Source organism: Episyrphus balteatus, chromosome 3, assembly GCF_945859705.1.
Source record: "Episyrphus balteatus chromosome 3, idEpiBalt1.1, whole genome shotgun sequence".
NCBI classification, from domain to species: domain Eukaryota; kingdom Metazoa; phylum Arthropoda; class Insecta; order Diptera; family Syrphidae; genus Episyrphus; species Episyrphus balteatus.
Window position 1 is genome coordinate 12,926,293 of NC_079136.1, and position 26,242 is coordinate 12,952,534.

The 26,242-nt window shown below is 31.0% G+C and overlaps 1 protein-coding gene across 1 annotated transcript; it reads right to left on the reverse strand.

Annotated features, from left to right (window-relative positions):
• Positions 1-9,265: 9,265 nt before the first annotated feature.
• LOC129916324 (dynein assembly factor with WDR repeat domains 1) lies at positions 9,266-22,802 on the reverse strand. Its single transcript, XM_055996189.1, has 6 exons — positions 22,606-22,802; positions 22,356-22,431; positions 17,626-17,955; positions 10,837-11,154; positions 10,468-10,768; positions 9,266-10,393 (listed from the first exon to the last, which is right to left on the reverse strand). Exons 1-6 carry the CDS (start codon positions 22,643-22,645, stop codon positions 10,196-10,198), a joined length of 1,263 nt encoding a protein of 420 aa, XP_055852164.1. The 5' UTR covers positions 22,646-22,802; the 3' UTR covers positions 9,266-10,195.
• Between the last annotated feature and the right edge of the window lie 3,440 nt (positions 22,803-26,242).

A 26,242-nucleotide genomic window follows, 5' to 3' on the forward strand; every position in this document is an offset into this window, starting at 1 on the left:
ATTTGTTTTTTTTTTATTAAATGTCCATAATCTTATTTTGTCAAAAACAATTAATAAAATAAAAAGAAGAAAACTTAAATCAATAATTTTAAAAGTAACAAAAAAATAACAAATTACAAACAAAAAATATATATTAAAATTGAAAAAAAAAGCCGAAAAATATTTTTTATCAAACCTAATTTTTAAGTTTTGTTTCTTTTTTTTTTAAAATTAAATTTGCTTAAGTTTCTTGCCTGAGAACCTCCCATCGTCCTCCAGCATCACTTACTGTTTAAAACGTACAAAATAGAAGTTTTATTTTATAAATTTTTTTTTTAAATAAAATTTATTATTTAAAAAAACAAAAAATAAAAAAAAAAATGAAATTAAAAAAATAAATGAAACTGTATGAATGTGTATGTGTGTTGTCCATCCTTATATCCATTGTTCAATAAATAATAATAAAATAAAAAACAAAAAATTGAAAAACACATCATGAATTATTAAAAAAAGCTAATTGATTTATTATTATTATTCATTAAAACAAAACAAAAGAAAAAAAAATTAATAGACATCCACAAATGGCTGTAAATTGTGTTTCGAAAAGAAGCGTACATATATACAAATATTTTCCTATAAAAAAAGATTGAAATATAAATTGTTTTCCTGATGAAAAGAATAAAAAAAAATAATTATTAACAAAACAAAATAAAAAAAAAAACGCAAAACATAAAAAATTATGTAAAACCTTATTGAAAAAATAAAAAAAAATGTAATATGGAAAATTATTACATTTTGTTAAATTGTAATAAAGCGTGAATTGATATTACCAAAAAAAAAAAAAAAAAAATAGTTTTTATTTTGTATTGATTTTCAGGAACAATTCGCAACCGATTTCGACTGAACTGATCATAGGAAAATAATGACTAGAGCCTGATGTCGTTTTTGATGAAAAAAATTAGAAGAAGTTTATGTTAGATTTAATGGAGTAACAAGCAGTTTCAATAAGTAATCTGCCCATAAATAGTCAGGAATTTTTGTCAATGACAAAATACTACTTTGTCATAATAGGGCCCTATTTTTCATTTGTCCCATTTCGAAGCGAAACGAAGGAGTTTCCGAATGATCTTTCTTACAGCTTGGAGAGCCTTTAAAGACTTCGTTAAGAGCAAGTCTGAAAATAATCCTAATACATACCTTGATATCAGTCTGATCTTTTCGGAACTTATAAAAATAAAACAGGTCATAAAAACATATATTTAAAAAAATTCTAAGGACATTCCTAGTTTTAATTACATTACCAGATTAAATTTCTGTGGCGAATTATAAATAATTATAAAAACAGTTGTATTTGATTCGTTTTTAAATATGTAAAGGATACTATTTTTCCAAATTTAATATTTTTAAGTGTTTCCGTTTTTGACAGTATTTTACTACAATAGAATGTTGCATGTGGCAAGTGGTTTGTTGCAAGTGGCATGTTGCATTTAGATGTTTTGGGTAGAACGTGGCATGCGAAATGTTAAATTTGCCAATCTATATTTTTTTTCTCCTTCAATTTTTTTGCATTTATGAAAGAATTGGCTAGGCTTTCGTGAATCCGAAACATTCTAGCACGGAGGCACCCTTTTTTGTTAAATGATTTTTGAAAATTATTAGTGCATACTGCATACTTTGTAGAAAAGAATTTTATTGTATTGTGATCGAATTTGGATGATTTATTCCCATAACCATAATCTATCATATGACACCAAATTTGTCTTTATTACTTAATGTTGCCTCACATTTTAAAAAATGATTGACAAAAACGACAAACATTTGGAATTCTGCAGTGTTTAGTAAATACCACATTACGGCATTCGATGCACACGCTTTAAGAGCAACATCTTAAATCTATGTAAGTTACAAAAATTGTGACCTTTGACCCTTAGCGAACGGAGAAAACTTATATTAACAGAATATCAACATGTATAATGTTTACCATAAATCAGACTGTTAAAAACTTTTTTCTAGAAAAAAAAATATTTTTACTGGGCTACAATACATTTCGGAAGAACTATTTTTTTCATGCTCCATAAACAATTCAAGAGTATCAAGTCAAAGAAACTGAATCAAGGATAGGGAGGTTTGATGGTGTTGGGTTCGAAAGCTACTCCCTGCCAAAAAGGCATTGAAAGATTAATGGTCAAAATACCAACTGTCCAGAATTCTCATTTTCAATTTTTTTCAGTTTTGTGGAAATCGATTAATTTTTTCAATACTGTTTTATGTCCGGTCAGGAGTAAGCTTGCATAGAAAATGCAACTCAATGCCACACATCGGCTTTGTTTGTATACAAAACTAAAATGTTAACAACCAGATTTAATAAATTAGAAAAACATAAAATGTTTAATGAAAATGAAGCCAAAAATTTGGCCAAATGTATAAAAATATTAGTATAATGGAAAAATCGATTGATTCGCAAAAGATGGCTTAAAGTGAGCTAGTAAAAAAATAGTTGTTTATTTTGAAAAAAAAAAAAAATTGTTGAAATGTACATTTTTCTGTTTCAAGTAAGCTTGAATTTTTTAATATTTTAATATTAATTTCTTTCAATGTGGCAGGACGAGCGCCGATACCAGAAGAACGATACAGATCCAGCTGAATAAATATTAAAAAAGCCCTGTACGCTTTAGCCTGAATGGCATGATGAGGTAGGAACACATTGATATTGGTGTTAAATAACATCTTTTTTTCAGAATTCTAAAGCTACTTATTCAAAACTTGGCATAATCTTTGAAAAACATCTTGAAGGTGCTACCAAGAAGTGTTTATGGCTAAAAGTAAAGCACTCAAGTGTAGCGAAAAAAGTTTTTAGAATAAAAAGAAAAAATTACTAGATACAAAATGTAATAAAGGAGTCTGATGACCGGATTGTCATCCATGAAACAGTATTGTAACCCTAGTCATAAATACTTGGCGGTTGCATCTACAAAATGTTGTTTAAAGATTTTAATTAGTCCAGTGCATTTATAATTTGATCCAGCAGTTTGTACCACCCCCAAATTTTTTTTGCTCATTCGATAGAGCATTGGCTGATTATCATTACCCTGATTTTTCGCACTCGCAAAATTCACCTTTCGGCTGCCATCTTGGATTTTAGTTTTTGTTGAATATCTCGAAGTTGTATACACAAAAAACGTAGGCAATTAAATTTCGCTTCTTTTATGTTAGGTACACTTTTTCGATATTCTGAATATTAAAAAGTTACGAGCCAAAAAAGTAAAAAAAAAACGAAAAAAATGGCAATTTTTAAGTTTTGAGCACTTTTTATCAAAATTATGAAAAAACATTCCGAGAAAAGATTATTCACCTTAAAATTTTCTACAACTCTGCTATACAACTTTTTTTGTGTCGCTATAAATACAAAAGTTATTAACACTTTTTTTTTGTTAAAAATGCTCTTTTTTGTTTGTGTTTTTTATCTTTACTTTTTTCTTAATTTTTTTTTTTTAACCAAATCGTGAATTTTAAATGATTAGTGAGTATTTTATAGCTTTATGTTACATGAGAAAATTCAGGACCTGCAATTTTTTTATATTAAAGTCTCTTCATTTCATAAAAAAGGGGAGAAGAATTTTTATCGGCCAATAGTTTAGTCGGTTTGCGCTCCTAGTGTGCGCACAGGCAGGCGACTAAATAGTCGACTGGGTAAGAAATATTTTAGTTTGAAGGCAATGTAGCAAAACAAATTATTTTTTCGATAAAACAAACTTTTTGATCGGCCGATAGTTAATCTTTGTAGTGTGCGCACTTTCATACATTTTTATACTGATTAAGTTACCGACTAAACTGTCGGCCGATTGAAAGTTTGAAGTGTGCGGGGGCTCTAAAATAATGCAAATGTTCAAAAAAATGCTTCGGGAAGTCCAACAGGCCGCCGCACAGTGGGAAAAAAGTGGAAAAAACTCATTGGTGTGAAAGCTGGATTTTTGTATATGTTGGATGTTTTTCTTACAGTTATTATGTTGTAGAATCAGGATGTGAAAGCATTTCTTTCAAAAAAAATTTCTAGATTTAGAAATTTGTATTCAAAGTTGAAAAATTATGAAAACTGATGTAAATATGAGTATTTTTTAAATGGTATAAAATCAGTTAAATTTTGACTTTTCAAAAAATTTTTTTTGTAAATATATTAAAAATTAACTGTTTAACAATATCAGTTACAAGTTTAGCGGAAAAAAAATTTTTTCGATTTTTCATTTTAAGAATACTTATAATTTTCCGGAATTTTGAGTTCAAAGATTGTTTTAACTACTTCCTCTGTTTCCCTCTGTGGGCGGACTCATATCATATGATAGTGTTGAATCTCAGCAACATTTGGCACCAAAAATCTCATCCTAGTTCGTCCTAATAAACTTTTTAGAGCAATTTGAAGATAAGCAAATGTGAAAAAACGTATTTTCTAAAAAAGCAGATTGTAATAAAAAATGGAAAGATTTTTTTAAAAATCATGTGTTTTAATATGTATTTTTATCCGATGAATTCAAATCTAACGTTAGTTTGAAAATACCTACATATAAAAAAAAAATATCGAAAAATACATAAAAAATGGACGGTTTTCAACGTTTTGTGCAATTTATTTAAAATTTTCTGGGGTACGAATATTAGATTCACAGCCGTTTCCTGAAACTTAAGCATTTATGTCCTAAATAAACTCTTATGTGGCAGTTTACGCAGAGGAAAAAGTAGAGAATAGGAGCTTATGTGCAACTTAAATTATTTAAGTTTCGTTTCAGCAAATGGCCCTCAGAGCACAAAAAACTAATATAAAGATATGACTAAAATTAAAATTCAGTCTAATTTTTCATATAATTTTCTCTCTATTATATCTCAAACCCAAACCGTTAGAATTTTGATCGAATGATTTTTCTTTGTTTAAGAAGCTTTTTTAAGTTGATGCAAATTAACAACTGTTATCTTTCTAGTCAATGGTGATGATTATTCAAAGTTTCGATTGAATTCAGCGTGAACATTGGTTTATAAAAATGTCTGTTTTGTTTTCAATTTCGCGATCAGTTTTAGCTGAATTAATCATTTAAAAAAGAAGAATCATTTTGAATTGATATCTTAAAATGTAGTTAGTGGGTTCGGCTTCATATATCATAAAGGAGATAATGACGGTATAATTTATATGGTAGATATACCATGCCAAACAACTCAAGATATCTCAGGCAGTAAAAAAGATATCGAAAAGATTTAAACAGGTCTTCAAAGAAGGAAATCAGTTATTATATAAACCGTTAGTAAATATGTTCAGACAATTTTACTTATATAAAAGAATAAGGTCCGAAATAGTAAAAAAAAAACATTTTTTGCATTTTCTAACGTTAATATTTCAAAAACAGGAGCTGATTAATTTTTTATGACTTTGGATTTGAGTTCAAAACATCGAAACCCTTCAGAAAAGTATATTTTGGTTACTGCAAGTCACGTTGTCTTCGTTAAATTTCATACAAAAGTACTAGTTTTCAACTTTTTTCAACTTAAATAGCCATTTTTCACTTTAGTGGGCGGGGCAGTGGGCGGAAATTACTGGTGTTGATGTATCTTCATATTTCCTATCATTCCTGAAAATTTCATCAAAAACGGTCCAGTAGTTTAGATTTTACGGAGTTTTTTCCACTCTCCCATACAAGGTTCCCCACTGTGCGCCGCCGCACTGTGGGCTAGAAAGCTATTTTAGCTGGAATTAATTAAAATGTCAACTTCTTCCAAAATTGATAATTTTGGTCTCATTCGATAGATAAATGAACTAGCTATAATTTCTCATTCAAAGTTGAGGTCAAAACATTCATTGGCTACATCAAAAAACACAATCGAAAGCAATTTTTCGGAAAAAAAACAAAAAAGGCCTCTTTTTCTTCTATCCAGATATTCTTTTACTGAGTTTGTTTTAACGGATTGATTGTGATAATTTTGCTAGTTTATCAACGAGTGATGTGTCCAAATATAGTATTTGCTAGTAAATTGTTATTATATTGAACTTTTGTGTATACATTTTAAAGTAAAGTATGTTACTAGCACCGATTTTATATAAAACGAATGTTCCTAAGCTTTAAAAAAAAGGCACGCGTAGGCACACTCTAGAAATAATTTTAAAAAGTAGCTAGCCTATATGGCTTTATGTTTTATATAAAACTATGTCCTACAAGAGCAAACTTTTTTCGCTGTAACTCCGAAAGTATAGGGAGCAAAATATTCAGAAAAACCACTTACGATTAAAACAAAACGAGTTGAATGTTTTCATATAACGGTTTTTTTATTTGCATTAACATTTTACATTCCATATTAAGTAAAAACAACTTTTGTTCGCTTCAATGATACCATTTTCGAATTTGATGCGTTCAAACTTTAAAGACCCCATTTTTTGTTTTTTAGACCAATAATATGTGTTTTAAATTTGAGAACCTCATTTTATATAATATTTCCCCTATTTTTGTTGTTTTTCTTATCATTAGTGTCTGTTGTGCCATAAAATTATCATTATTATATCATTCCACATCATTTTAATGCCTTTAATTGCAATTTCAGACTATTTTGAGAATTTCTATAATTAATTCCAGCTAAAATAGCGTTCTAGCCCACAGTGCGCCGCCGCACAGTGGGGCAGCCCCATATAGTGTGGTGATATAAAGGTTATTTTTTAAACTATAGCTATGAGAAAAAAAGATCACGAGTTCTAAACTTAACAGTAAAATTGATAAAATGAGCATATTTGTTTTGTTCAAAGTCTTTGATTTATGTTTATTCATGCGGTTGAGTTTTAGAGCAAAAATTCAGTTTTTAATAAGTAATAAAAAAGGTGTTTTTTTTTGTTTAAACTCAATATTATTTGAGAAAAAAAATAAAATACAAATTTCTCGCATAGATAAAAGTAAGTAAATTTCTATTGTTCTGCAAAAAAAATTTTTAAAAAATTTCTTATATTTAAAAATTGAATGAGAAAATAATGAATTTTTTGAAATGCATCTTAAAGTTTTTTCTCAAAATCTTCTGTTTAGGCAAATATTTAGCAAGTCTAAAAATGGAGAAAGCATGATAAGCAATTTCTCTATAAGCCCATATAAACACTTTTGCTAAATATTTGCCTAAAATATTTTTAATGAAATTGTTAATTTCAAAAAACGGTTTTTTTAAAGAAGGTGCTTTTTTGTTTTTATTAAAATAAATTACAGAATCGTTCTTTTTTGACAATCATGCACTGATTACTTATAAACAATGTTTTTTTTTCTTTTTAAAAGTTGTTTTTACTTGCGATATAGGTACTATAGGGCAAGTTTAGGATTCGTAAAAAAAATCGAACTCGAGATAACAATTTTACATGACATTACGATGATGGAGAATGCCAAAAAAGTGGGTCCGGCAATTCTGTCTGTCTGTCTGTCTGTGTGTCTGTCTCTATCTGGAGCTGCAGCCTAAACGAGTGAAGTGATTTTCTTCAAACTTGGTAGTTAGCAGTTTTTGGTGATTCCCTAGAGGGGAAATTGAAATTTTTTTTTTATGACCAAAACTAACGGTACCTGCCATATAACGGAAATAGAAAAGGTAATTTTTTTCAAAAACGGCTCTAACGATTTTGATTAAAATTTTTGTGTGTAGTACTACACATAAGGGCCAACTTTTTAAATAATTAAAATATTTTTTGTACCGTTATTAACGGTACCTGTCATAGAACGGTTTTTTTCGTTTCTGAATATCTCGTACAAAATTAACCCGATTTAAATGAAAATTTTTATACAAAAGTGTGTAAGTAAAAATAATATTAAAATTTTTGAAAATTTTCAAAAAACGCATTTTTGGTTTTTTAAAAAATATTTCAAAATTTTTTTTTGAAAAATCAATTTTTTGAAAACGGATCAATGAAAAATTTTGAAATTTAGTTTTTATGTGTAAATTAATTATTTCTTCAAAATATCATACCAACTTTTTTTTTGAAAAATGTTAAAAAAATTTTATATATAAAAAATTATTTTTTTAAAAAACGGCTCCTACAATTTTCAAAATTTTTTTTCTAAAAATACCTTTTTATACGAGAAATAAAATGGCATATTTGTTTTTTTTTTTTTAAATATTTTAAAACGGAGTTTTATTAATTATAAAAACAGATTTAATTTTGTTATACTACATACTTATGAAATTTCTTCAAAATATCAAATTTTAAATTTCTTGAATAAAAAGCTTTAACATTATAGTTACTTTAAGCATAAGAGCAAGTACGTGCGACCCCAGTCGTGCAATTTATTTTTTTTTTATTTTATTATAAGAAGTTTCGTGAAACAGGGTGATTTGTTATATAAAGTTAGTGCTTTTGTTTTTTACTTTTTTTTTATTAAAATATTTTTTAATTTAATTTATTATTAATTTTTTTCCAATTAAAATTGATGTGGCTATAAGGTTTTTTTTAAAAAAGTCCCACCTTACAAAGCAAATTTGAAAAAAAAAAAACAACTTGAACATCAAATTTGACAATTTTTTTCAAAGTTTTGACTTTGAAATTATATTTCACAAAAAGTATTCGCGAAAACTACTTTAATCAAAAAGCATTTGAAAGAATGGAAATTAAGCTTTCAAAAAAGCTATTGCACAGTATTCTAAGTCTTTTTCTTGATTTTATGTATTTTTTTTTTTATTTAAGGTCAAATTTTCAAAAAATTGCCCCTCCCACCGGAACGAGGGGTTATAAAGCCCCCTTCCACTACAATTTTTTTCTTAGGTTAAACTGAAGAACTATTTCTTAAAATAAAGTTCACTTTTTAAACAAAAAAAAACATAATTTAAAATTATAGGTTTTTTCAAATGTATTAATATTTTGTCCCCTTACTTAATTTCCTGGAGAAAAATAAATATTTTAATGGAAAAAAGTTCATAAAATTCAAGAAGTCTGTTAACTTTAGTTACAAAACCAAATAAAGTGACAAAAAATGTCTTATTATTAGTAGAAATAATTAATATCACAAATCGACCTATTCTGCCCCACTGTGCGCCGCCGCAATTAATGTTTAAAGTCATTGATGTAGCTGATGTAAAAAATGTAGAAAGCTCTGAAATAGGCCCTTAGAATACGTATGGGGTTTTTTTTTATACCCACTGTATCTTTTACTATACAAAATTAATAATTATAATTTTTTCTTTCCATATTTTAACTAAATCCCGGTATTTATGTTAAGTAGGTAATTTTAAATTCAATTTATTTCTTCACTGTACAGTTTAAAAAGACATGAAGTTAAAATTTTTAACCTAATTCTATGCCTAAATTCCTCATTGATTTAATATTTTTTTTATTCTTCAAACAATAGTTTGTTGTACTGAATGGCAATTTTAGGGTTATTTGCCTTTCCTTTACTACCACGTCAAAGATACATATAAAAGAGTTCCATAATTATACTTTGAGGAAGTGCGTATTAACAAAAAAAAAAAACATACAAATCTTATTGAGCATTCATGATTTTTTTTTACGTTTATAGGTTTATGTCCTGCTTCCGAATCATACATATTCGACATCAACAAAAAAACCTACAACAACTACAAGACAAACAGAACAAATTTTAAGAGTCAAAAACTAATCAATTTTATTACATTCACGTACTATTCACAAAAAAAAACTTGTATTCTTTTATACTCAATTGAGTATATTATGTTCATGTTTCCCATATACCCACGAACAAAAGAAAATAAAAAACAAAAACAAAAATATAAAAAATACTCATTTCAGGATCTGCTGACGTATTATTTATACAACTCCTACGTCCTTTTGAATAAAATTCTATAGTTGTATCGTAGTCAAAGTCGGATATCCCTTGAGCCATATGCTCTGGCTATCATAATCATCTAAGAGTCTGATACCAAAGGCGAAATGGGAATTTCCCCAATGTGCCAATCACATTGGAAAGGTTTCTCCCAAAGGCATTCTCTCATTCACTGACAGCTAGAGTATATCGTATCGTATCCTCGTATCACCTCCTCACTCAAAAAGGACTTTTTTTCCTTCTCTCTTCTCGACTATGTTATGGATGCTGAATTGTTCTAACATGGTTCAATTTCGCATGAATTGTTGCGCAAAAACGAATCGATGTATGTTTGTGTTCATTTATTTCTGCCCATTTGACTTTCCCTCATCTACCACATTCACATCCTTACCGTCATCAACATTAAAGTTGACAGTATACCAATCGTATCATCTCCAAAGCCGACAAGTGTTATCCTTGGAAGCTGTTATAATTATATCACCCGCGTAGCTGAATGCACATGAAAACACCTCCGATTCATGTCCCGAGAGGACTTGCGAACATATCCCACTTTCGGTTAGCCACAGTCGTGCCGTTTGGTCAGCGGAGGCAGTCATTAGGACTTTGCCCGGAGGACTAAAACACACCTGTAATGACAGCAGACACCAGACACATAACTAATCTCGTTTCTTGCTCGCATTCACTAATAATAATTACCAACCTTTGATACCTCATCACTGTGGCCAGCCATGAGTGCCAGAAGACTCAATTCACCCTTTATACTCCACACCCTAGCCGTACAGTCAGTCCCCCCAGTAGCTAGCAATTTGCCAGTGCAATCAAAAGCAATATCAAGGACTTCATCGCGATGGTCTGTGATTTCAAAGAGACACTCATTAGCATTTCTGAGGTCCCAAATTCTGGCAGTTGAATCTAACGAACTGGTGGCTATCAAATCGCCAGGAAAATTCCACACACAATTGCTCAACTCTGCTGTGTGGCCTCTAAAGCTGGCCACACTTCTGCAAAATGGAGAAAATCAATTTTTCGGTTAGAAATTCCACTTAATGACTTTGATGTATTGCCCAACATATTGGCACGTGTATCCCAGAGTCCGGCAGTGTGGTCAAATGATCCGGTTAGCAATAAATTTCCATCTCGATTAAATCGAGCGGAAATCACTTCGGCTCCGTGATAGTCGAGAGACATTAGCTCTTGACCAGTTTCGGCATGAAATACCTTTGCGGTGTTGTCCATGGATGCTGTTGCTATGGTATCCAAGTGCATTGGATTGAATTCGGCACCAACTATTTCGGCTGTATGACCGGGTAGGGTGGTTAAACATGCGGCAGTACGTGCATTCCAGATTTTTGCTGTATTGTCAAAGGATCCAGTCACAATTCGGTCACTTTGAAAAAAAGAAATAGAAGAAAAGAAATTGAAAAATCAACAAATTAAATGAAAATGTTTTGGATGATTGCACTGAGGCTTGGAAAAAGATTAAAAAGAAAAGAAGGAATTCTTTTTGAAATGCTGCAAATTTTTTTTCCACAAAAGTAAAGGATTATTATAAAATCAATTTCAAAGAGGTTTATTTAATAGATTAGTATAGTGGAATTCCATTTTTCAAAATTAAAAAAAAAGTACATTTCAAGTTTAGCTCGACTTTTTAAAATAGCTACCAAAAACGATATAGTCCAAGCGGCGACCGTCGAGTTACTTAGCTCATAAGGTTAGAGGTTAAAATTGGTGTCAAATGAGAGATAAGTTGATACTGAAAATAAAAAAATAGGGTTGCCACTTCTAAAATTTGAACTTCCATGTGGCAACCCTATTTGAAAGGAAAAATTGTCACATAACTAATACATTCATATCTTTGTTATTTGGCCAGATAATTTTTTTTTTTAAATGCCAAACGAAAGTCAAAATATTAAAAAAAATAATAAAATAATATAAAGAACTTAACCCTACAAATGCGACAACCCCATTCAAATGAATACAACACTGACAAAAATCTTCTTTGAACAAAACAGTATAACTTTTTATGCACTAGAAAGCTAAACTATACGCCATATTTTAGATAATACTCCCTTCTATCTAAAAAATGTCGGGTGCCACCTCGCAAATGCAGGCAAGTACTCGGCAACCCTATCCAAATGCTAAAAAATGCAAAAATTACTTGTTTTTTGGCATTTGGATAAGGTTGCCGAGTACTTGTCTGGATTTGCGAGGTGGCACCCGACATTTTTTAGATAGAAGAGAGTCTAAGCTAAACAGGATGTATTTTATAGCCTTTAACTCTATCAAATATTATACATTTTGGCCAAAAAAACATGTGATTTTTGCGTTTTTTAGCATTTTAGTAGGGTTGCCGAGTACTTGTCGGCATTTGCGAGGTGGCACCCGACATTTTTTTTAGATAGAAGAGAGTCTAAGCTAAACAGGATGTATTTTATAGCCTTTAACTCTATCAAATATTATACACTTTGGCCAAAAAACAAGTGATTTTTGCGTTTTTTAGCATTTTAGTAGGGTTGCCGAGTACTTGTCTGCATTTGCGAGGTGGCACCCGACATTTTTTAGATAGAAGAGAGTCTTAGCTAAACATGATGCATTTTATAGCCTTTAACTCTATCAAATATTATACATTTTGGCCAAAAAAACATGTGATTTTTGCGTTTTTTAGCATTTTAGTAGGGTTGCCGAGTACTTGTCGGCATTTGCGAGGTGGCACCCGACATTTTTTTTAGATAGAAGAGAGTCTAAGCTAAACAGGATGTATTTTATAGCCTTTAACTCTATCAAATATTATACACTTTGGCCAAAAAACAAGTGATTTTTGCGTTTTTTAGCATTTTAGTAGGGTTGCCGAGTACTTGTCGGCATTTGCGAGGTGGCACCCGACATTTTTTTTAGATAGAAGAGAGTCTAAGCTAAACAGGATGTATTTTATAGCCTTTAACTCTATCAAATATTATACACTTTGGCCAAAAAAACATGTGATTTTTGCGTTTTTTAGCATTTTAGTAGGGTTGCCGAGTACTTGTCGGCATTTGCGAGGTGGCACCCGACATTTTTTTTAGATAGAAGAGAGTCTAAGCTAAACAGGATGTATTTTATAGCCTTTAACTCTATCAAATATTATACATTTTGGCCAAAAAAACATGTGATTTTTGCGTTTTTTAGCATTTTAGTAGGGTTGCCGAGTACTTGTCGGCATTTGCGAGGTGGCACCCGACATTTTTTTTAGATAGAAGAGAGTCTAAGCTAAACAGGATGTATTTTATAGCCTTTAACTCTATCAAATATTATACACTTTGGCCAAAAAACAAGTGATTTTTGCGTTTTTTAGCATTTTAGTAGGGTTGCCGAGTACTTGTCTGCATTTGCGAGGTGGCACCCGACATTTTTTAGATAGAAGAGAGTCTTAGCTAAACATGATGCATTTTATAGCCTTTAACTCTATCAAATATTATACACTTTGGCCAAAAAACAAGTGATTTTTGCGTTTTTTAGCATTTTAGTAGGGTTGCCGAGTACTTGTCTGCATTTGCGAGGTGGCACCCGACATTTTTTAGATAGAAGAGAGTCTTAGCTAAACATGATGCATTTTATAGCCTTTAACTCTATCAAATATTATACACTTTGGGCAAAAAACAAGTGATTTTTGCGTTTTTTAGCATTTTAGTATAGTTGCCGAGTACTTGTCTGCATTTGCGAGGTGGCACCCGACATGTTTTAGATAGAAGAGAGTCTTAGCTAAACATAATGCATTTTATAGCCTTTAACTCTATCAAATATTATACACTTTGGCCAAAAAACAAATGATTTTTGCGTTTTTTAGCATTTTAGTAGGGTTGCCGAGTACTTGTCTGCATTTGCGAGGTGGCACCCGACATTTTTTAGATAGAAGAGAGTCTTAGCTAAACATGATGCATTTTATAGCCTTTAACTCTATCAAATATTATACACTTTGGGCAAAAAACAAGTGATTTTTGCGTTTTTTAGCATTTTAGTAGGGTTGCCGAGTACTTGTCTGCATTTGCGAGGTGGCACCCGACATGTTTTAGATAGAAGAGAGTCTTAGCTAAACATAATGCATTTTATAGCCTTTAACTCTATCAAATATTATACACTTTGGCCAAAAAACAAGTGAAGAAAAACAAGTGCCCTATGCAACCCTATTTTTTTTATTTTCAGTATCAACTTATCTTTCATTTGACACCAATTTCAACCTCTAACCTTATGAGCTAAGTAACTCGACGGTCGCCTCTCCGACTTCTTCTTCTTCTTCTTCCTTTTTCTCGGCGCTGTTATGATCTCGATGTCGAGGGGATCATAACTATCCCACGTAACTGCTTCACACTAGTGATCCGCCTGTGGGGTTCGCCGGGTTGACCTCAGAAATCGGCGGCAAGCCTCCCGGTTTTGTATTGTTCCATTTCTAAGGCCAACTGAATGCTGGTGGTTTTGCATTTGCTTGTACCAGGAGTTTTTAGGCCTACCTTTCTTTCTATTTCGTCACCTCTCCGACTAATAGAGGTAAAAATAAATTTCAAAAATTAGTTCTTGTTTAAGTTTAAGTTACGAGTTTAAGAACCTGTCCAACTTCAAATCTTAAAATTTTTGTCGGAAAAAGTTATTTTAGGAGAACTTTGTAACAAGTCAAAAATGAGTCTAGTTCTCTATCCATGAGGTACAGTCAAATTCAATATTAGGTAGCAAGAAATGGAAAATGTTGACAACTGGAAACACATACATATAGGGAGCAGAATTGTTTGTATTTTCGAACTAATTAAGTTTTCATTGCAACCACCCTCAAAATCAAGAAATGTGGTAATTGTTCCTTTTAAAAAAAGTACAACTTTTTGATTGAACTAACACTTGAATGCTGAACAAATAAGCAAGAAACACTAGAATAGCTTTCCTGGACCACCTCAGAAGATTAAGTGGAATGAATCAAAACAATTTAAAAAAAGTACATTTTTGGCACAAAAAAATCTAACTGAAACAAAAATTCAAAATCTTTAAAATCCTCAAAGTTTAAAATTTGTATGTATAAAATCTGATTGCTGGCAAGGAAAACAAATTAGGTACTTGCGAGTATCTTAAAAATATAGATAAGCTCCATACGGAGGTCTTACATCTGTAACAGACGAAGTAAAAAAAATAAATAAAAAATTCAAATCCAGTACCAAAACTTGCGCAAGATTTAACTCTATTAAGATCTGTCATTAGTTTGGTCAAAAAAATTTTCATTTATTTTAACTCGTTTTATCTCCGAATTCACTTTTTTGACTTGGTTCATTTCAGCTCTTAGCCCTCCATAAAAGGTATAAAGTAGGTATATAAAAGAGTCAAAAATCTCTTTATAAAAACGTTCACAGTCTTTGTAAAGATAAATAACTTCGACTCTTTTTGACACTTTTCGAGTTTTTGTCTATTCGACTCGTTGAGTTGTATTTTAACAAGTTTATTTTAATAAGCTTCCCGACTAACAATTTTGCTTCTGTAAAGCTTTATACATGCTTCTTTTGTTTCTATTAAGCTTTATAGAAGCAAAATTGTTAGTTGGGTTATTGAAAATTGAATTCTACTTCCCTTTTTTTTTTCTGAGTGCACATTTCTGGGGTTAATTCACTTTCTTCGAATTGAAATATTATTCATGTGAAAGAAATGTCAAAATATACAATCATCGGAGTTCGTAACTCGAAGCTCATTTGCAAGGTGTTTTTTTTTTACTCAGAGAGATTGATTGCAGCAAGTTTTTCAAATTCCACTATAAGTTCCATTAACCACATAAAGATTCTATGCCTTTGTTGGTACATACCTTGTTAAAGTTTATGAGACTATACACAAACTCGAAAACTATAAGTTTTTAAAATAAAACAAATTATTTATTACATCAACTAAGCTAAGCTGAAAATTGCAAACCATCAAATTCAAACTCCTTCGCGTCTTTGGTATTTTTTGTTTTTGATTTAATGATTTTTTTAAAACTAAAAAAAAAAAAAAATAGTTTTTTGATTCAGTGAACTTAAATTATATTAATTCACTACCTTAAGTAAGCAAGAATGCATTTTAAAGTAACTCAGCTAGATTTTAATTATAACTTTGTTTCCTTCTCTGAATTTTGTTTTCATTTTGAAAATGTTCCTTAAATTTAGTTAACCATGAATTTTTTGATTATTCTGTGTCTATTTTGCTCTGACTATTACTTTATCGACTACAATAATTTTATAGACTTCAGTCACGGTCACGGTTGCCACTGGTGAAAAAAAAATCCTACCAAAATTCCCCAGAAATCCTACCAAATTATACAAAAACCTACCAAATCTCGAATTTTTGTTTTCAACTGATAAAATGATTCAAAATTCGAAAACGGTAACTACATTAAAAGTATGTACATTACAACCATAAAGGCCACTTTTTTGCTAGAATTGCAGAGAATAAAAATGAAGCAAAACGAAGAAAAAAGGTTAATTTCTAGTTTTTGATAAAAAAAAACATTTCGCAGATTTTCTGATGGTCTTCAGAAAATTTCGTTGCTTTTGTCATTTCAAAACTTAAAATTGGTATTTCAAAGATCTGAAGTTCTGAAGTTTTTTTTAAAGCGGAGTGATTGAATGAAATTAAAAGTTGTAGTGACCCTTCGTCCAAAATGAGTTTTGGTACCACAAGGTTCATCAGTTAGAAATGCAAATTTTGGTCAATTTCTGACGTTATTTCGATGAATTTTTAATTGAAGTTTTGAAGCTACATTATTTTTTCTTACTAATGTATTGAAATTGCAACTTTTAGAAACAGATTTTCTAATCTATGAGAATGAAATTAAATAAATGTAATTGACTGACTTGAGATTAAAGCGTTTAACAGTCATTCTAAAAACTTTAAAATAGTAAGTATTTTAAGGTGACTTAAAAAAACCTACCAAATCGAGTTTAAACCTACTAACCTACCAAAGCCAAAAAAACCTACCAAATTTGGTAGGATTCTACCAAAACGGCAACCGTGGTCACGGTACCACTTCGATTTCAAGTTGGTAGCCGAAGCGAATGGTTCAGCTGCAATTATAATTATGAACCCTTTGATTTCCATAAGCTACTAGAACTGTCCCATAATCTTAATATTCAATGGCTGTTTGTATGAGCGTGTAAAGATTTAAATAAATAAAAAAAAGCGAACTGAATGGTCAATGATATAATATCTACAAAACTATGATATAACACGGTCACTGTGGCGTATACGTAACATTTTGTTTGTTTAATAATTTTTAATATATAACAATTTGAAAATGTTGTTTTATCTTTACTATTCAATCAATAAATAAATTGATCTACCTTTTCAGAATTTTTTATGACAACACTCGACTATCTAATATTTGACATTAACACACAAGAATTTCTCTTAGGGGATTTGTATTAATATAAAAAATCAGCGATGTCACTGGCACCCCAGAAATGATACAAATTTTGTGCGGAAATTCATTTTATTTTATTAATTTGTTAATTTTATATCTTTAGGAGTTATTAATTTTGCAACCACTGAATCTCTGCGTTATCCTATCCACAAATGAAGATTATGCTTTCCCGGAAATTGAAGCTTTATTTTTATTATTATTTTCCATAGAGACCCTAACTTACTTTTTACTCATATCAAAAAAAGAAAAACTTTTTTTTACGAGCTCTTAAAACACCCTTTGATCAAGTTTGCGGTTGGAACCCGATTTATCTTATTAATCTCAACGATATCCGCAATGGGTTCAAACTTCAAATACCACTATAACCCTGATGTGCCTCAAAGTACTCCATATAAATTATATAAACACACCATAACATTATCCCATTTCCAATACAAAATCAAGTATGTATATTCTTACCATGTTGGAAAGTTATAGCCCACAGAAAAGACAACATTACTATGACCTTGTAATGAGTTCTCCTCCTTGCCATGTTGCGTATTTATAATTCGACACGTTCTATCGTAACTTCCGGTTAAACATCGTTCACCGTTTCGATCGAAGCACACATTCGTTAGTGGCAGGATGTGCGATTGGACACTGCGATACAGATAGAACTTCTTCTTTGTTGGTTCCCGCAATTTTGTTTGCAACTTTACGATAGCATCCTCAAGCATTAGCTTAATTGGCTGATTCGTCAGCCATTGTTCCTTCGTGGATATTTCCTTAATGACTTGATCAACTTTTGTCCTGTGAAGAAGATAAGAAAAACAGAATTACATTCTCTCTTTCTGTGTGTCTCTTTTGGTGTGTGTGTGTGGGATGAGAGATGTGAATTTAGCAAAACAAACAGACAAATAAAAACAGTAAGTATACAATCATCGTGGTTGGCATGATATCGTATTAAAGGCGGCTTTTCTCAGAAGGTTTATGTCTGTCATAAGAAGAAGGACGACCTCTAAATTTATCATTTTACGCGGGAGTCCTTTTTCCCCATTTGGAATTTATTTGAATCTGGCAGATAATTTCAAATGGCACACGTTGTATGCTGTGGGCGATATTAAAGTGTATTATGTGTGTGTTTGTGTATGGTTGGTTGGTGATTTGCTTTTGAAAGCTTGAACATTCGCTGTTTTTATTTTCATTTGAAGATGGCTTATCAGTAGGCTCATTTGTCGTCTTCAATTTGGGATGAAAATGTTGGATATTAAATATTTTTTTGGGGCTGCAATATAATAGCAAGGCAGACACAGTTGAATATTTACTTTAAAAAATTGACCAATTTCTTTTAAAAAAACCAGAAATTTCAAAATTAAAGAGTAACGGTAAAGACAGATCAAAATAACTTTTTTTTACCATCATTTAGAAATCAAATTTGTATTGAAAAAGGTGTATTTTTCTAAGGACTTTTTTTTTAAGGTTTCCAAAATTCAATATTTGGCATCAATTCTCCCAATTTTCTCCCTTTGCACTGACCTAATAGGCCAATTCTGGTTCTAAGAATAAGTAAATCGAAAAGATTTTCATTTTTTTAATACATATTAAAATCGATTTTCGTTTTATAAAAAATAAATCAAACTGTACCGACAGTGAATTTATTGCAATAGAAATCGTGAGGAGTTTTACATCTTCGATAAAAAATTCTTTGGATATTTATTCACAAAGCAAGAATCACTTTTTTAGTGCTAACGTATCGAAAAAGCCAAAACTATGCATTTTGAACTTATTCACAGAACCAAAATTGGCCCCCTGAATAAATTGAAGGAAGTAAAATCCAAACTTATGTCTAATAAAACTGCTAAAGCTGACGGTGAAGCTCACGACTTATTCATAGTAGCAGGCCATCATTTGGTTGGGAGTAGGCGTAGCTCATTGGTCGAAAATGGGAAGAGGAAAAAATGTTAAAAAATGACAGTCAACGTTTATTTTCAATCGGTTTCTCTCTGAGAGTTACCACATTACTTTAAATAGTTTCGGTTAAGGTTTGAGATTTATTTTTAAAAATCAAAAATAAAGGTTATCGGTTGAGATTTATTTTTTATATTTTTTTAAATATCTCTCAATGGTTGAGATTTTTACAAAAAAATAAATGGAATAGGTCAACCTTTAACCGTTTTCGCTGAAAATAAATCAAAAATGGTCAATTCAAAGGAAAATGTCGAATATGTCTAGAATGTCTTTATATTGCAAAAATAAATATGAAAAGGATGTTTTTTCTAAGTTTATGTATTAAATAATGTATGAAATAAATAGACTCTCAAAGTTCTTTAGACCCAAGTTTATATCTCTTTTCGTTTAAAGTGAAATCTAAAGACGAAAATGTGTTTTCCACTGTGATTTGAGTCGCTGGGACGACGAGCACAACCAATGCAATTTCGAATATTTCAGGAGACCGATGTTCTAATATCTAGGTCAAAGCGTTCAGCTTCCAGAAGCGTTTTCGCCCGCCCAACTTCAAACGGCTATATCTCGGAATTTTGAAAAAAAAAAAAAAAAATTTGATGCAAAAAGGTAGCGGGGACTCTAACCTACATTTGGGTACAACTCCTATCCCTGTAGGTGCACGCGTTCTCAAACCGGGAGAACTTTAAGGTAAATAAAAAGTTAAGCCCGATTCTGAAAAAATAGGCTTGCTGTGGCGGTTTAACATGGAAGATGATTTTTTAAAAATCTGACAATGTGCAAAGCGTAGGCCCATGACACAAGCTATCATTTGGCATCACTCCCAAAAATTGCTCTCAAGCGGTTTAGCTTCCAGGAGCGTTTAAAGATTCGGTAATTTTTCGAAAAAAACAAATTTACCCCAACTTTCAAACGCGATTTTCTCGGAATTTTGAAAAAAAATATCGAAAAACCGGATTATACCACTATCGGGTAGCTGAGAATAAAAGCTTTTATATGGCACCACTCCCATGTCTCTAGGAATTGATACATTTGCAGATAAGATTTATTTTTTTCTCTCAGCGATAAATCTCACTGGTTGACCGAAACATAAAAAAATACAAAATAAAGGTTTCTCTCAGACCTTGACCGAAATTTTTCTTTTTTAAAAATATTGGTTATTTTATGACCTTTATTGAAAATGGCGAAAAATAAGAGATATTAAGGAACCTTTCAAAAGGTTGAGATTTATTTCTGATCTCTGCTAAAAATGGAAGATCAGCATAATTTATCCGATCTTAAAAAAAAAGTAGACGCTCCGAACTGCCCCAACTACAAAAGCATCAGACTCCTTAACATAACATAAAAGATCTGGAGCACCTCGCCAACAATTTGATCAGTACAGATCTAAAGTCAAGCAATTTACACATTCAAGCATAAAGTAAAGTACCTTTAACCAAACTTAACTAACTAACACATTAAAGCAGATCTTGGTAAAAAATCCATTTTTCAACATTTTCACGGTTAAGGACAATTTGCGATTACTATTGAATGTCCTCAAAAATAGTTCTGCACTAAAAAATAGTCTAGTAGTAAATACCATACGTTTCTACTTTTATTCGCAAAATATAAAAATGGTTAAAAAAAAAATTGTTTAACGTGGTCACTATGGTGTATACGTACTATTTTTGTTCTTGAATAACCAAAATAGGTTTTTGTTTGTTTATTGCCTTTTACATGAGAGATCTAGAGTCTAGACACATCATTATTTGAGTTATGTGAGTGACTAATAAATTAAATTTATTATCAAATTTAAGTGTAAGATAATACTCGTTTAAGCGACGAGAAATTTACGTGATAACGTCAGAAGAGAACATTTTTGAAAAATTGCACATTTTTATGAATTAAATTGTGTTATTATCACTGAACTTTCATTATTTTGTATAATACAAAGGAGTAACTTGAAAAATATTTTTTCCCTTCCTTCACTGGTGGTTGATGGTCCAGTCAATTCAGATCAGCAAAAGATCTCTACAGGTACCTATTTTGTGGAAATATTGCCCTATTCGAATTTTAGACAGTACAGCTTGTAGATTTTAGGTAAATGCTCTGTTTAAAAATTAATTACGTGTAAAAAAACATCTTTTAACGTGTTGGTGTGATGTTTCAACATTGCTAGAGAGCTTGTTCAAATCTAGCCGCTTTTCTACACTGTTGAAACAATTAAAACTGCCTTTAAATAAGGGACATAAGCCCATAGTTCTGTCTCAATAAACTTTTGAGACAGCTGTCCTGTAATTTATTAAAACTTAAGCAGAAAATGACTTTTCTAAAGGTCGTTTAGATTTCAAAAACATGTCGCACCCCCGGTGGAACAACGACGTAAGTGCAAATTTTGAATTTTCTGAGTTAAGTATGCCATAGTTTCAAGAAAAGGTATTTCCTTCCGATGAAACAAAGACCCAATTGAAAATGTTCTATTTGAATCCAGGGGGCAGAAATTCCTTTGGACCGTTACATTGTTTTCAAACGTTTTCAAAATGTTTAATCGAGTTTTCTGAAGAATCAACATTTTTGCACTTACGTCGTTGTACCACCGGAGGTGCGATGTAAACCTTCAAATAGGACTTTTGAAAACAAAATTAGTTTGATTGGATTTAGAGTCTTGTAAGTTCATATGGAGTTATGTCCATAAATCCACAATAGCATTATAAAATAATTTTGAACATTTCATTTGATCATCTGTTGATTTTTACTTTCTACTTTCTCTCTTAATGGTTCTTCAAAACCCACGCCTTAAATTATCACAAATTTTTCACGTCTGATGTTGAATGATATATCAACCACAATCTGTTATTGCAGTTTAAAATACCCTCTTTTTCACTTATCACTATTGTGTTTTGTGAAATCCAATATCTTTGATGCTTTGCTTTTTTCTAACCATAGAATGCTTACTAGACCAAGACCAAGAGGCACACTTTTTGTTGACGATCAGCAAACAATTTAAAAAACATCTCCAAGTCGTTTAAGAAAATTGGATACCTATCAAAAGTATGTCTTCGTGTTTAAACAGAAAATCATTTTTGACTGATTTTTCAAAGTAAATACTCTAAAGTCCAAAGTCATTCACTTCATACATATTTGTTGAAGCTTATATAGCTTGGTATCAAGTACAAAAAAAAATATCAAGACCCGGTTTGAAGATATTTTTAACCACAAACATAATAATCATAAAAAACCAAGGATTTTAAAAGTTCTTCCTTACATACTTTGTGTCCAAGTCTAGCAAGTCAATGTGCTTGATGTCCTCAACGCCCTCAACACTGCGACAACAGAAGCCAAGGCCTGTGGTAATATAAAAAAATTAGAAAAAAAATGAAGACGTTTATTTAAGAACAAATTTCAGTTTAATTTTTTTTTTATTTTAATAAAAAAAAAAAATAAATACTTTTTCCCTGGTGAATGATTTCTTTAGTATTTCGTGTTTATTTTTTTGTATACTTTGTTATTATTTTTTACCTGGGGGATAGTAACGAAGGAAAATCTTGGTAACTCTCATTACTAGTGTATCCTGTGTGATTGACGTCCTTGCTGGAATAAGGAAGAAGAAGATGTTCGTGCTAGGGAACTCTTTCAATGCAATGACTTTTTTCCTCTAAAAAAAGGAAACACAAAACCAAGACGGATACCGACGAGAGTTCATTTTTCTATAAAGACCTTGCTGGCTATACGTTTCTTGGTGAGATAAGTAAAAATCCGCCTGTAGCACGTGTATTAATCCTTCGCAACAAAGAGACTTAAAAAGAAATGAAACGAGAAAACGAAAAAACAACTTGCACCATCATCGTCAGCAGCGGTTATTACGATTATTTTACTACCACGTTTGATCGATGAAAAGATACACCTCCTATTCATCGGTCCCTACACAATGTTCGGTTCGGTTGTTGGTTGTCAAGGAAGAGTGTTAGCTGGGTATTGTATTTTATGATGAGATAGTTGTAGGGGAAGAGATATTTTTTTTGTTTGGTTGGTATAGCTATTGGAATGTTACAGCGGTTATTTCGTTTAGCCAAAAGCTTTTCAGATGAGCGCACGAGAAGGATTTTCATGTTCACAAAATGAATTATTATACGGAGGATGTATGAGAACAATGCTTTCATTATGACAGCACAAAGATTTATGGACACACTAAAAGTGACAGTATTTAAGACATGTTATCGGTTTCATTGATTTGTTGCAAGCTATTAAGTTCTACAGTGTAACTATCGTGTGATGTCAGTAAATCACTAATATCGAAGAATGTAGGTGTTTGTAGGGTGTTTGATGACACTATCGTATTCCAAAGGTGGGGCTTTCCATCCTCCAAATTAAAAGCTTTTCAATCATATTACTTATTTGACGAAATACATTTTAATACAAAGTGATTGAAACGTTTGGTGATAAATTAGCTCAGGTAAATTGTAATCAGAATATCGAAATTGTGGCATCATTTGACTTCTTGGAATTGATTGCAGGTGAATTGGAAAACTTTTAAGTTATAACACATATAAGCACAAGATTATATCTTGCAAGTGATTGAGACAGCTGAAATAATTGGCTACTTCAAGATAGCAAAAATTATCTCGAAGGGCTATAATAGAACTTAGGTCTGAAGAGTCTTTCACAAATTTTGACCGATGTCATTATCAGGCACGTAGCCAGGGGGGGGGTGGGGGCTTGGGGGGCTGAAGCCCCCCCGAAATGATTTTCACTATACAAATTTTAATAATGTTCTACGTATTTTTTTTTTTTCATAAAAAGGACTAAAAATTAAATTTAGAAGCAGTTTTGTTCATACTTCATAATTTTCTTTTAGTAAGTGTTTTTTGTTACAGGTAGGCTTAACTAGACAAAAAAAATGCAGTCAGGGCTAAGCAATTTACATTTTAAATACAACAACACCTTAGCCCTTTTGTTTAGTTAAGATTAAGGGGCTTAGGTTCTGTTGTATTTAACGTGCACATTGCTTAGCCCCGACTGCATTTTTTTTTTGTCCAGTTTAGCCCGATCGTAATAAAAACACACCTTATGTCTAAAACATAATAAGTAGGTACTACTACTACATATTACTCCATGTAAGTAGGCGGGGGCTCGAGCCTAGTTACATGATAGTTAGTATCTACTTGTTTGAAAACTAAAATTGATTTTGGTTGCCGATACTGTGGGCTTTTAGGAGAGAAAAAAAAATCAAAGCAGATAGAAGTAAGAAAATCAGGCAAAACTCGTATCATTTTTTCAGAACAAAGCTTTATTTGCTCTGAATTTATTTTTACTATTTTATTTTAGAAATTTAGAGAATATTTTGTTCGTATTTGATTCCAAATTAATGAACCTATGGAATTACAACACGGCAATGACTTGAAATGGTCTTTGATGTATTTTGTTTACTATATGTATGTACTAGGTATGTAGTATCCTATTTAAGAAAAATTAGTGAAAAAAAAAATATTTTTTTTTAAATCCCAATTTTTGTTTTTGTAAATTTTCTTTAACCATAATACTAAGACTTTTCTTTGAATACTCTAAAAAATAAAGTGATTATAAATTTTCAATAAATTTGGTGTATATATAGGCAGTTTTAAAATTAATATTAATAAAATAAAAAGATATGTTCATTGAAAAACAACAAATTTTAACCGAATATAAAAAAAACCTGTACCAGTTGGAAAGGTATTTGAACAGCACCCATTGCAAGTGGGCTTGAGTGGTGTAAAATTTTGTATTCTAAAATCATTTTTGACACACACAGACAAATAATGGACCTACCAAAATTGTTTTTCGGTGGTTAAAAAAATGTGTTAAAAATAACGTAGTCTTGGTTAAAAACTACTTAGTTCTCCTTGCTAAAATCAACGTAGTCGCCTCGGTTAAAATAAATTGTTTAAAATTAATCAACTTGTTTATATTGATCAAGAAACTTGCCTAAAATTTGAGATATTAGTAAAATTTAACCGAGAAAGTGGGTAACATTTTGAATAACCGAGTCGACTAGTGTTATTTTAAACTGTTTCTAATTTTAAATAATTCATCGAGCTTCCAGCTACAGCCAATCAAATTGTTTTAGCCTTTATTCATGTGAACCAATTTTATTGCTTACTTTTAAAAATTGTTTATCAAAACTTAAAAAAAAAATTTAAATATAAACCAAAAAGTTGTTTATAAAGAAGAATGCCAAAAAAACCTCCAACCGCTCAAAATGAAAAGGCATCAATCGTAAATAAGAAATATTAAATTTTTTTCAAATAAAACCTTCCCCGAAAGTTGCTACGATGATTCTTATTCTTCTTCCTTAGCTTTTACCAAAATGTCTGGTTTATGAATGTTTTTTGTGGACCCATCTTGCCAAAATATGCAATTAAAGTATTCGTTTTTAAGTGCATTGCCGGTCAGAAGACAACCATTAGACCGTTTTGAACTTAATTGTTTCGTATTGTGGAAGAAAATTCAATATATATGGTATCGTTTTTTCTGAGTATCATCCTTATTTAAGAAAATTAGTGCACTTTATTTTGGAATCAGCTCACTAGGCTCTGCAAGAATTTTGAATCCTATACAACAATCAACAATATCAACAACAGATCCACATAATGGCTGTGTCCATCATGTATCTACATTAAGCATAAAAATAAGCAAACAGCGCAGCGGCATTTAAAAAATAATCTTAGGATGGTGCATCATCTTAGGATATTTTCGATGCTGAATCTCATGGAACTAAAACCGAGACAATCTGAGTTCAATAAAATAGTTTTGCATTAAAAAACAATTAATAATTTGAAATTGAGAATCGTGATAGCAATAACCATAGATGGTTTTATGAGAAAAAAATAATATTGGATATTCAAGATTTTTAGGTATTACATAAAGCATGTAGTATACAGGCAGTTTTTATCTTACATCAAAATTGTTCACCAGATTTTGAACTAAGCCCCCCCCGAAACGAAATCCTGGCTACGTGCCTGGTCATTATCCTTAATAACTAAATCAACAACAGATTATTGCCCCTAACAAACGAAGAAAAAAACATGTCAATTTCTATGAAAAGAACATGATCTTCAGTCTAATTTTCTAAGCTTTTAAAAAATACATTTCGGAGCATATAAAAAAATTATTTTTTTTT